The 13,256-nt window shown below is 35.9% G+C and overlaps 1 protein-coding gene across 8 annotated transcripts in view; it reads left to right on the top strand.

The window, feature by feature from the left end:
• MLLT10 (MLLT10 histone lysine methyltransferase DOT1L cofactor) overlaps positions 1-13,256 on the top strand; it is a 137,674-nt gene that overhangs the window by 52,834 nt on the left and 71,584 nt on the right. For 7 of the 8 annotated variants that reach the window (XM_075082675.1, XM_075082673.1, XM_075082678.1 and 4 more), the window contains 2 exons: positions 1,027-1,120; positions 3,111-3,206. In XM_075082675.1, the coding sequence (XP_074938776.1) occupies positions 1,027-1,120; positions 3,111-3,206 (190 nt within the window). The remainder of the gene's footprint in view (positions 1-1,026; positions 1,121-3,110; positions 3,207-13,256) is intronic. The other variant, XM_075082679.1, reaches the window with a different exon arrangement.

The raw sequence follows: 13,256 nt of genomic DNA, 5'->3' as shown, positions 1-13,256 counted from the left end.
GAAAACTACAGGAGGCAGAGATTCAGGGCAAGGTGTATTAATTTTGGGTCAACAAAACTAATGTCTAAGAAAAAAATGAGCTTGAGTCCATCTGTGTCTGTATGGCAAGCTTAGAATGATAAATCTTCACTTAAAGAGATCCTGTTAAATGTCTTCTGTAGTTGGCATCTGCTGTAGGTGTGCATGTATTCAGGAAACAGTATTTCTGGATTGCCCAAGAATATAATGTATAAGTGAGGGGAAAGTGATTTTAAAAAGCAATGAAAACAAGCTGCTTTATATATTATTTCATTTAAATATTATGGTGCATCATTTTTACTGTAATATTGCATTATTATGCTAATAAAAATGATATGGAAAATTAAACTGAAGATTTGGTTTTTCAGATAAAGAAAGTTTCATCAACGTTACAAATGGTAAAAAACAAATTTGATTTGACAAAATGTAGTAGAATAAGGTAATAATTAGTCCAGGCAGGGAAACTTGTCAGCCTTGTTCTTTTTAAAAGAAATTAACATGCCACAGTCTTTTAAACCAATTAATATGGTTTAATTGATTATGTTATTGAAGTTCTATTTAAAAGAAAAAAAAGTCGTTTTGCTGGCAAAGCAGAGAAGGATGTATGCAACTTTAGAAAAATTTCTTCTTTGGATCTACAGTATGGTTTTGTTAAAAACTTATTACAGTAGATAATTTTTGGCTTGAATTTGAGCTAAGAATAATTGTAAATTACTTGGCCTATTTATTTTTGGGAGTACCTGCATAATATATGCAGATTTTCAAGCTGTAAGCCTGTGTGATTGGCTTAAAGACTATGAAAAAGCCATCAGAACAAAGCATAAACCATACGTGGTTTTCACTGGGGTACAAATGTTGATTTTGTGCTTGGATGCCATTAGAAGTCACTTGTGTCGAAATCTCTTCTATTAAATGGAGATAAAAGTATGAGTCCATTATCATCTGTGATACTGTGATCCAAGTTGATGTAAAAATGCTTTTCTTGAATGTTTTTTGGTTTATTTTTAGTGCACAGTTTGCAGGACTTCTTTGTGAAGAAGAAGGCAATGGTGCAGATAATGTCCAATACTGTGGCTACTGTAAATACCATTTTAGTAAACTGGTACGTATTTTCAAAATTCTGTAAATAAATGTCTTTGACTTATTGTCTCACTCTGAACGACCATTAACACTAGAAGTAATGTTTTCATGTAGCTCAAAGTAGATTGTATTTCATTAAAACACTTTTAATCACAGTTACAGAAGCACTAACTGAAAATATTTTTCTAAGTGGTTACTTTCTAGATGTGTGGGTTTTTCCCTTCTGCCAGAAATAGCATGCACATTTAGTGGTTTTTTCATTAAGTTCCTGTAATATTTTCCTTTACTATTTGATTAGTTGGCTTCTAGGAATTTAGCCCATTTTGGAATGATCTAGAAAATATTACTTGTTTTCCTGTATATTAGAGGATAAAGAAGCCCTCCATTTCCTTCTCCTCCTGTTACTCTTTTTTTTTTTTTTTAGTGTTTTTCCTTTTGTTCTATATCTCACTATGTAGCCAGTGGATATTCCCTGCCTGTAAGTTCTCTGAAACTCAACCTCAAGGAAGTGCCTCGAGGTTTGATTTTTAAAAAGCAAATAAGGAAACAAAAATCTTCAGAATTTCTGAGTTATTTCATTAGGCTTTGGATTAAACCTCTGGAGTCTTTCCTATCACTTCTTATCAGTTTGACAGTTCCAGATGTCGGTTTCTGTGTACATGTGTGTGTGTGTGGACTTGAAGGACTTACTAATGTTTTAAAAATGCTATTTATGAATATTGAATTATGAAAATTAAATTTTATAGACTTAAGTTCAGATAGTGCTGTAAGTGTAGTTAAACTTGCTGATTGCATGTTTTCACTGCTGAAAAAGGTGAATACTTGGGTGACTTTTGAGTAGGTCACAGTGAGGTAAAAACACGGGGCCAATGATCCATTTTAGGATTCTAGAAGATAAGCTTGGTGAAGTTAGCTCTGTGCTCTTGTGAATATTGCCTAGTTTGCTTCATAATGAAGATAAGGCAGGGCTTTCTAGGCCCTTACTAAGCTTTTTATTTTTTTTTAAATTATCTTGAGCTAAGTATACAAAAAGAACAAAATTGGTCTATTACTTAGCAGTGAAGGCAAGCTCTTACACTATTATGCGTTTGATTTGAATGTTCCAGTGCTACTGTGACTGAGAACATGTATGTTTATTTAAAAAGCAAGTTGAATGTTAAAGACATAACCCCGTATTTGACATGTAATTAGTTAGCTTTCCATTACTAAACTATAGTGGTAAGAACAGTAAAGACTGGCAAGATTAAGTGTTTCAGTGTTTCTTTAGGATTATTGTGACTCTCGATGCCTGGTAAATGCAGGTGTTTAGTATTTACTACTGAAGATGGTGAGTGGCATATACCTACTGTACCACTGAAAACTTAGGTTGTCAAAGCGCTGACCTGAAGTGTCTTTGTAACGCTACCTCAGTTATGATAAAACAACATTTTGAACACTGGCCTAGCACAAAGTATTTGCAGTCCCAGACTAGGCTCTCAATCATTACGGAAATACAGGTCTGGTGCTTGTAAATGCATATGTGATTACAGCGTTCTGTATCCCATTTTTAAAGCATTTTATTGAAAAAATTGCAGACAGGTCACTTGAATAATAATCGTGAAGCCATAAAGCAGCCACCTCACAATACATTTCAAGCATGTGGCAGTGCTACCACTGTGGCTTCATGTGATGCTCATTTGAGCAGCATATTTTCTGTTTTATGTTACGAAAACTTGAAAATGTGTCTAGCGTCTTTTAACCTTTAAAAAGTGGCACATGTCATTTCTTTGTAGAAAGCATATCTTGCAAATTTGTGGGAGGTGTAAAAGTCAGTACAAGGATAGGCTTTTTTTCTGGTATACTTTGGGTAGTCTTGTTAATGTTATTAGTGTTATTAATTTGTCAGCTTTTCAGGAACTGAAGTTTTTTTTTCCTGCAAGCAGCAAGGCATTTTATCAGTTGAAATGCTTTATACTTTTTATTTATTCAAATGGTTCCTTTTCTCTATCCATAAATGTATTTTCTCTTTTTAGAAAAAGAGCAAACGGGGATCTAATAGGTCATATGATCAAAGTTTAAGTGATTCTTCCTCTCACTCTCAGGATAAACATCATGAGAAGGAGAAAAAAGTAAGTGGATTTGTCGTTGCTAATTATGTGGCACTTCTGCTTAATAGTAGCACTTTCTGATAAATTTAATTTTTGCTGAAAAGTGTAAAGGAAATCTTGTTCCTGAAGCACTGAATAATAAATAACACAGGTGATAAACTAGAGGTACTAGGGTCCAATGAGGAAACATCCTTCAGGTGCATTTGTACGTGCACCTTCCTATTCTTGTTTACTACCAGTTTTGGGATGCACACTGAAACACATCCAATGAGAAGGCTGTTTCCATGCAGCTTCCTTTGCTTTAGTTTTCTATTAGAGACTCTCTTTTTTGTGTAGCCTTTGTGACTAGGCGGGAAGGAAAACCGGGTAGACATTTTAGCAAGTGTATTGATAAACAGGTGCATCTAACTTTTTATGTTTCAACCTGTTATATCTTTCTATCCTCGTGAAAGAACTGACATCTCTTGTTGACACGTTTTGCTGGTACTGGTGGTCAAGCCCACTGCAATGGCAGAATACCTTGTCATTCACCTGGGAATCTTCCTGTGAGGGTACAGAGAACATAACTGACTGCTAATTTCTATTGTGGGTGTATTCTTTTTAACAGCTTGACTTCACATATTTTAAAAAAAATCATAATGATTATTTATGTTTTTATTACTGCTAGATTAATATTTGTCCCTGGGAAATTTGTCATCTAAATTTTAACTCAGGGTGATAACACAGTGGCACAGTAATGCAAATTTGCTTTGGCTCTTTTTTAGCCCTCTAAGAATATGTGCAAAACTGCTCACCTGCACACATCATGTACAACTAACTTGATAGACTTTTCTGCGGGTGTGGGTAGACATAGTTTTGCATTATTCAAAATCATTACATAAAAGCTGAAATCAAAGAATGTATTGACCAATGTGTATTTATGAAGGGGCTAGATTTATAGTGACAGGAAATAGAGTAACAAATGTCAGTCTTCAGACCCTTAGTCTCCTTAGTATTTGATTTGGTTTTTAAAGCTCACTTCCGCTTTGGATGGATGTTGATCTCCATTGTTCTTGGATAATCTTCTAAAAAGTGTCTTTAGATCTGGTTAATGATGTAGGTGACTAGTTCCATCTTCATCTCGTAATGCAGAAGGGAGTGTGCATTGCGATGTGGTTGTACACCTAAATCAAAATTTATGACTGAAATAACAGAAGTACAGGGCTTTGGCAGGACTTCTTTTCTTAGTAACACTTTGGTAGAAAAAACCAGTCTTGAATTCACAGACTAGAGAATTACCTGCAAGGTAAAACCTTACCAATATTTGCCATATTTTTTTCTTAGTTTGCTTAGTTTTTCACCACTATCATATTTCAGGTCATGTTTTGTCAGCAATACATGCATGGATTTTTATTCACATTGACAAAACTTTGAAGTTGGATTTGAAGAAACTTTGAGTTAGAGCATGAGGCTCAATTTCAGTTTTGTATGTCTGAGCAGTGCAAAAAACCTGTTGCTGGGGTTTTTTTTGGGGGTATGGGGTGGTTCCCCCCCCCCCCTTTATTTGTTTGGTGCTTTTTTTTTTTTAAAGTGACCTTGAAGGTACCATGCTTCTTCAGGTCATAATACATGTAAAATCTTCAGGGAATACTTGGAGGGACTTTCTAACAGAGTGTGTTCAGCCAATGTATCGCTACTTTTTCTGCTAGCTGCTCAGCTTCTCCTGCTCTGGAAGTGTTTTGACGTGGATCTTCTAGGAATGGTTAATGTTGTGGCTTGCCTTTGCAAGTCCCGGCTGCCTTCTGTGACTTGAAGTTGTTTAGAAATATGACATTGAAGTTTCTTTGACCTTTCATGAACTGAAACATTGTAATCCAGAAGATCTCATGATCTGCAATACCAAGTGAAGCACTGCAGTTTGAGACACTAACCTGCTATTTCACTTTCAGAGGTTCTCCTGGCATGTTATAGCATGTTCTCTTATCAAGTTTAATTTGCTTTATATGTTGTATAATAACAAAACACTATTCTAGTTAAAAGCACCAAATGGTGAAAAAGTTGCAGTTAGCTATTAATTGCCTAACCTTTTGTGGCTACAGATGTTTTGTTTGACATTTTTAATCTTACATGTTCTGTAGTTAAAGAATGACCTGTGCTTTGCAAAATACTAATTTTCAGGCAATGAACCGTATGTGGTGGAGGTTCATTGTTTTGGTAAATTTCATTTCCTTCTGCACGTGATAACTTATTTGATATAGTACATGAAATATAGAGTGTATCTTGGAGGAGTAGGGTCATTTTTTAGGATGATTTTCCTTATTTTCCTCTGCTGTAAATCTATTTGGAATGTAGATTGTTGTCACATTATAGTAGATATCTATTATCTTTCTTCCCAGATACAGTGGTGTCTTCCCCCTTCCCGTAAAGACACTGTAGTTTCTACTTTATCTTTCATCTTTGTTCTTTGGAAATTTGGATAGTCTGATCTTTAGGCATCCTTAAAGCTTTTAGCGAAGCAGAAGCTGTATGAGTTGAGGACTGGAACCGTTTTTATTGCTTGGACCTCAAAAGCTAGCCGTTTGCATATAAAATATTATTCTGCAATAAGAAGAGGTTGGTCTGAAAACATTTATATGGGTAGCTGTCATTTCTGTAAACAGACACTGAGTTGAAAATGTGTTTTCCTTTGTAATATGTATTTAGTCTTTTCTGGGCACTGTGCTTACAAAAGCGATAGCAAATATATAAGGATATAATCAAAAAATCATAGCAAAGGTTGGTTCATTTGATTTAATGAGGAATTTGAAGCTACAGAATAAATAGCTTAGTTATATTCTAATTACTTCTGCACTAAGTATTGTTAGTTCCTGTGGCAGAGATGTTACTTAGAAATTATTAGAGATGAGGTTGTGTGCCTTGTAGTTCAGGTTGGTAGTATGTTGCTTGACATCCCGTTATAATAGCTCTTTTTTCAGGGCCCAGGTGTTTACCTCAAGCTTTTTAGGGAATAACTTAGGCCACCATGAGGCTGTGGAAAAATACCTTGCTTTGCTAGTGTTCCTGGCAGCCTTATCTTTGGAAGGGACTAAAGAAGGAACTTAAACATGTCTGGGAAGTGTTTCTTGCCACTTCTGTGAAAATTAGGCAAGTGTACTAGCATTGTATGTTTATGACTTCTGAAAATGGGAATTTACTACATAGTAAGTAACTACTGTATAGCAGCTGAATTACACAGATTCCTTTATTGCTAGAAGTGGTTTGGTCTGGGCTGAGCAGGAAGGGGAAATTTAAAACCCACTGCGATGATGGCTCATATGATGCAAAGTAAAAAAGGACTTGTTACTAAAGACTGCAAATGTGTGAGAAGTAGCGACTGAAGAGGCAAAAAGAACATATTCCTCACTATCCGAATAACTGACTGTGAAAAGATAAAAGCAACCTGCCATTTATCCCATAAGGTTCTATGGCAAAAATAAGAACAAAGAGCAGTTCTTTGTGTTACCATTCAGCTGCATAAGCAAAGGTTTCCTTTTTTTCCTCTTTAAAAAAATATCATTCTGATTTAGTCCTGAAGAGTCAATTTATAGTACTGTATAAAGCAGTGTCGCAAAGGCAATTCTAATTATGTCACTTCTCTGTTAATTGCCTCATTTCATGATGATGTTGTTTGAACATAAGGGTTTTAATGTAACTTTTTAGGGGGAAAAAAGCTCCACTCACCTCAGTAATGCAGTATCCCATTGCATTTTTATTAATTTTTAAAGTTTTTGTTAATCAGTTCAATAGATTTGACAGTTTAATACTCTCAACTGTTCTTGACGTATAAAGCAGAATTGCAAGAATGCTAAAGATAACTAGAAGTGTTTTGCAACCACTTTGAAATTACTTCTATTTTAATTATTGAGGTAACGCTAGAAAGCTATCATTCAAATGAGAGTTGTATGGCATGGATGCTAATGATGATGCTTTTCCATGTTGACTTCTTCCAAATTCTGTTCAGTCAGAGGGAAAGAAGAATGCCTCTAAAACACCTCCAAAAACTAGTCAGTAAGCATATACCATATGTGGCTCAGCTTATAGATGTTCTTTAATATCTGTCTATGAGCTGCATAACCTAGTTCCTGTTCCTAAGACTGAGTTTTTGTGGGGGTTTCCTGGCATTCAGGAAGGTGTGACTTCATGCTGCAGTCTTTTGCTGCTGGTGCCGACGAATAATATTTCTGGGCACCTGTTCTTTACTGGCTTTGCAGGAGTGTAATTTATTTTTTTAACATATTGCTTCATGTCAAATTGTGTTGAAAATCTAGTTATTTGAGAGCACTGACAGAGTGTGACTGTGCAAACAAAATTTCATTTGAAAGCTGCTCTGAGTGTATTCAGTAATATATATATATATTTAAAGTCTGTGGGATTAAGAGCAAAGGTGGATCTTATTTGATTTGTTGCCTGGTGAAGTTCTGTGTTAATTTGTGCTGTATTCTGTGTCAGCCTGATAATGAACTGCATGTAATCCACTGGAACTGGTACCGCTTGGTATAGATGGCACAGCAAAATTATCTCTTGTGGAGGTCAGGAAGAACTATATAAGCAGATAAGCTCATTTTTATTTAAATTATCTTTTAAGAAAAGTAAGTAAGAGGAAAACTAGGAACTTCTGTTTCAGTGATCATGCTTGTTGTGGAATTACTAATTGGACTACCTTGTATTTTTTTTCTAAACTTACAATAACACATCATGTTCATTATGGAGAAAAAGGGTAATGCTTTTAGTATACCATAGCACAACAAACACCCTGTAATAGTATTAAGCTTGGCCTCTGGAATTAGTTAATTATTGTAAAATCAAAATGATAAACACACCACCTCAGGTATACCTAAAAACTACTCTGTAAGATGTAGAATTTTGTAAGGCTGCATTAGCTGCAGCTGTCCGCTTTCCCTCAAAGTACACACTTTAGTCTTCTGCTTTCACCATGAAAGAAAACAAACTCAAAACCTGATGCCTGCAGAACCTGTGCATGAAATAATAGTCTTTAGTAGCAGCGATAATTGTCTCTGTAGACTGCAAAGCTGAAATTCCACAGGTGGTAAAATCTTCAAACATTTATCTGAAGAAATTGTTATTTGTTTCTTTCATGGAGCTGCTACTTCACCGTGGTTTTTATAGGCGTCACTAGAATAATACTGGGCGAATCAGAATCTTGAGTAGATCTCTACCATAGTAAGTTCTTACTATGCTGACCAAACAAGAGTTGTGTTTTTTTTAAAAGAAAAATCACGTTGTTAATCTGGATGTCTTCCTTAGTCTGCAGGCATCAACAAAGACGACTTTCTGTTTCATTGAAAAATTGCAATGATATACTTGAGGTATTGTTAGGTGTTACTCTATTTATGCTATTATTACCTATTACTTCAGTTTCATCAATATGTTCACAAAATTTTAAGAAAAGACTTTTTGCCTGATTATGATCTTGATCTTTCTACAAGTTCAGTGTATTGTAGCGCCATTTACTTAACTCCTCAATGTTTGTACTCTGCCACATTATAAGATAGAGGAGAGTAACTTTCGGTAACTGGTATACAAGTAAGCTGAATTTCAAAGAAATGTGAGCATTTCTTGCTTGAGAAAATTATGCAATGTTGTTTGTCTTAATTTGAAAACTAAATGACACCTGAACATTAAAAATAGGTCATTAAGTTTACTGCTTGATTTTTGTTTCTGTTTGAGCAATATATCTTTCTACACTTCAATTCTGTAGCTATAACTGTGAGAGATGTAGAAGCAAAAGGTACTGTAAGATATTCCTTTTTCTTTGCTTTGGAGCCTAGATTAATACAAGATAATTAGTACTTTATGTTGACTTTGTAACAGTTTGCAGATACTTTTTAATGAAGTTGTATGTATATGCTGTTCACCAGGTACAACGTTTTCTGTGCTGATAGACCATATGCAGTTAAAGGTGACCTGCGATGTTAAGCTGACTGAGCCAGGAAAATTAAGTATTCCTTTTGCCTGCCATTCTGTCTGCCTATTTCTTGACATATGTTTGATGGGTATCTTTAAGTTACCTTGCAGACAGTGGAGTGTTTCACAATATGTATTATAATACATATTTTAAAGTTTTAAGTACTTGCAACTTTTATAGGAATAAATGAAGGTGAGCATGGACAATAAATAGTTGCCTTGATTTAGTTAGTCTTGCACCATTTTTGAAGTTATGAAGTGCTACTCCAGTGTTTAACACTGAGTATCCATCACTACCCATTAACATTAAACTGTAATTAACAGAAAAAAGCATATTTTAATGTTAAATATTAGAAGAAGAGCTTATTCTGAATAAGAGTTGTGCTTTAGTCTTGCACCTAAGAGAAGCTTTGGCTGGCATTTTTATCATCGATTCTTGGGTAGTCTTACCATTGACAGTTAAAATTCTGACCATTATCCTTGCAGTGAAGTGAGGTTTTTGAGTCTTAAGTAATTGTATCAAGGGTTGGTGCTTAACAAGTTTCGTGCTTAGAGCTGAATATGTATATATTTGAATAATGCTGGCAGTAGTGTTCTGCCTCTTTCTGTAAACTACGCTGTGCCTATATCCTTTTATTACTGTGACAGGAGCAACGTTGCTACTGCATTTAGTTTTCCTACTGTGGTTTATACTGTATAAAATGATAGATAGATACATGAATGCCTGAGCTAGGACTGTTCTTGTCCAAACAAGATAAATTAGGATTTGAATTTGAAACTTGTGGACCATGGGCATCTTTCATTCTGGAATTGTTATGGTTGGACTACTAATAGCTACTAGTCACAAATAAGAGGCCACTCAGGTCTTGTATTGGACATTAGCAAAAAATACACACAGCTTTCTATTAAAGACATTAGTTGTGATGGTGACAGCTCTGGATTTACAAGCTTCAGTGACAGATAGTGCAGAAGATCCATGGATGCCAAAAGCACCAGTCTGAGTGCTCTGTGCTAATAGAACATTCTGATACATTGGATAAGTGAGGGAATCAAAAACACCAGCTGAAAAATTAGTGATTTAAATGTTCAGATGATTTTGCTTATAAGAACCACTAAGGAAAATAGATTCGAAAAATATTAAGGTTTGAAAACTTGGGACAAAAAAAGGTAGTGGAGGGGTTAAGATTTTTGTAATAGGGAGGGTGATAAAAATGGAATACTTCAAGGTCAGCAGTTTTGTCTGAAGGGCTGAGCGCTGGTGCTTGCTGATAGTGTGCATGTGTTTTAGTTCTTTCAAAATAGAGGTTAGTCTCCTCTTCCCTGGGCAGGTGAGCTCTTGCTTCTCTGTTCTGCACCTGCCTCTTCTTGTCCGTGTTACTGTCTGTCCCTCATGTTCCTTCACTGAACTAACCTAGCTCACTAAAACAGCAGAAAGCTATCCACTTTAGTTAGTGGATACTAACTATTTAGCGACTAACTAACTAGCAGCAGCTGCTGCTGTTTTAGCAGTTTGAATTGGCACACAGAAGGTCTGACAGGCTAAACAGTGTGGGAAAGGTGAGAGAGGGGTCAGGAAACTTCCCCCTCACCTGTAACAATGAACTGTTAAAAGCTGAACTTCAGAGTGTAGTTTAATGAAATGAAGTACTGTGGAAACCTCTTTAGAGAAAGCTGTGAGTTCCTGAAACAAAAATGAATTGCAAATAAGTGTAAATATCTTGAACAAGCCAAATGATACTTCCATGTGGAAATTTTACGAATTAATAATGCCATTAGAGAAAAGCTGAACACGTCCATTCTGTGTGTACTGGAAAAGTTATCATTCACTTGCATTATTAAGTCTTTCCAGACACTGAGGTCCAAACTGTGGAAAGATAGATTTGATAACACTTATTCTGTAGGTAACAGATCAGAGCTAAGATAAAATTATACATGTATCCTTAATTTGATATTTCAGTGAGGTGATATTTTCATTCAGTAGTCTAATAAAAGTTTCCCCTGAAAGTACTTTAAAGGAAATGAATGAGCAAGTGCTGATCTTCAGATTGATCCAACGTGTATATAAGCTAAAACAACCAAAGAGTTGGAACCATCCTGTTTTTGTGAAATCATGTTGTGCAGTAATTTTGTAGATTGAATCTTTGTGGAAGAAACAGAAGCAAGCAAAATGTGCTTCCCCCCCCCCCATTCTCCACTCCCCTACCCCACAAGAGGGCAATGTACAGAAAGTGCTAGAGCATTCCAGAAATCTTGCATCATATTAGTTTTCTTGTCTTGCAGTGTGTAGCTATTGGAATTAAGATGGTATTACATAATTGTTTAAATAAGAAACAAAAGCCAAAAATGAGATCCCTAGTGATAAATAAAGCTTTCTGATTAATCATGACATGTGAACTCTAGGTATTTTGTATTGGTATTTAGCTACATCATAAATCAGGGCTCTTCAAGTTCTAGGATGAATAATGTCACAGCTGCTTACCCAATGGCTGCAGGGCAATCACGCCTTACTTTTTCTTACAGTAAGAAAGGTTCCAGGAGCTGCTTGAGTCTGGTCTGTTGAGCTACTCTATCTGTGAACCAAGACTGAAGTTTGCTTTGTCAATTTTGTAGTTGGCCCTGTGTTTTTTTTAATGTATTCTTCCTGGGAGTGTTTCTGCTGCTAAATCCTGTTTTTACAGAATGTAGCATTGCATTTATCAGCTCTGCAACTATCTTAAAATGCAGGTGTTTGGAACATTTAAACTCATGCCTATGAATCTTAAAAAATTTAAGTCTCAATATACAAATGGGATACATGGGTTCTGCCTGCCCTTCGGGCTCCTTAGGTTTCCCTTACTAGCAATATTATTTTCAGTCCTTGTTAAGAGTAATGTCTGCCCCTTTTTTTCCTTACAGTAAAGCTTGTTCAAGGTCAAGACATTTGATATCATTACCTTCCCTAGAATGGTGGGTTTCCAGGTGGCTTTCTGGATAGATGTTTGTCTTAGGGAGCTGTTGCTGTGGGTTTTTTTTTGTTGTTGTTGGTTGTGGAATTTTTTTGTTTGTGTGTGTTTGTTTTGTTTTGTTTTTTTAGTTGTGGCTGGTCAGAGCAGGTCTTGCAAAAGCGAGGCATGCAGTGAGTTGTCCATGAAGGGCCAACTGTCTGTTCTTTTTCTGGCAATAGGGATATCCTGGCCAAAGGGATATTCCATACCATATGATGTCAGTATATAAGCTGGGGTAGTTGTCCAGGGAGCAGTGATTGCTGCTCTGGGACTGGCTGGGCATGGTTTGGTGGGTGGCGAGTGGTTGCCTCACTTGTTTATCCTGGGTTTTGTTCCCCTCTCTCTCTTCTGTTGTCTTCCTTTTTATTATTCTTCTTGTTGTTGTTAAACTGTTCTTACACAAGTTTCCTTACTTTCAAATTTCCAGTTCTCTCCCCCATCCCACTGTGGGTGGGGAGGGTGAGTGAGCGGCTGTGCGGTGCTTGGTTGCTGACTGGGGTTAAGCCGCGACAATTATTTAACAAATACAATTTGGATCGGATTCCATAATCCTCTAAGAATTGATTTCTATCAGTACGGAATACTTCTACTGTACTCTAAAGGCTCTGGGTTAAAAAATTATTTTCTCTCTGTTTGCACAATTCCGTTCACACTGCCAGTGCTTCATGTTGTGGTTAATTTTTTTTTTTTAATTCTCAGCATCTTTAGAAAGCACACATGATTTGTATAGCTTTTCGTATTTTATTTGGTTTAATATGGAATATACTTACTATATAAACTGTACCCTTTTGGAATGAAATCTAAATAATATTTCACGTTCTTGTGCATGGAGATGTCAGTAGGGGAGCCAAAGCTAAAGCCTTGCATTAATTTACAGTAATATCCCAACAAAAAATACTGTCCAGTTGCAGAAATGCAGGAAGACCTCTGAAGCAGAAGCCACGTCTCTGTTTTTAATGCACTTTCTTTTGCTTGTTAATTGATCATTGGGAGGATGGATATTAACAACAGTGGATTCATAAATGCTGGCTATAATTGAATTTCAGTTTGTGTATTTTGAAAGCAAATAAAAATACCTTTTTTCTCTTAAAAATTATATTATAAAAATTTCCAAACAATGTTGTTTCCATTAAAATAGTACAGG

Source organism: Phalacrocorax aristotelis, chromosome 2 (assembly GCF_949628215.1).
Source record: "Phalacrocorax aristotelis chromosome 2, bGulAri2.1, whole genome shotgun sequence".
Taxonomy (NCBI): domain Eukaryota; kingdom Metazoa; phylum Chordata; class Aves; order Suliformes; family Phalacrocoracidae; genus Phalacrocorax; species Phalacrocorax aristotelis.
Note: the sequence above shows the minus strand (reverse complement) of the source record. Positions and strands in the feature narration are given on the sequence as shown.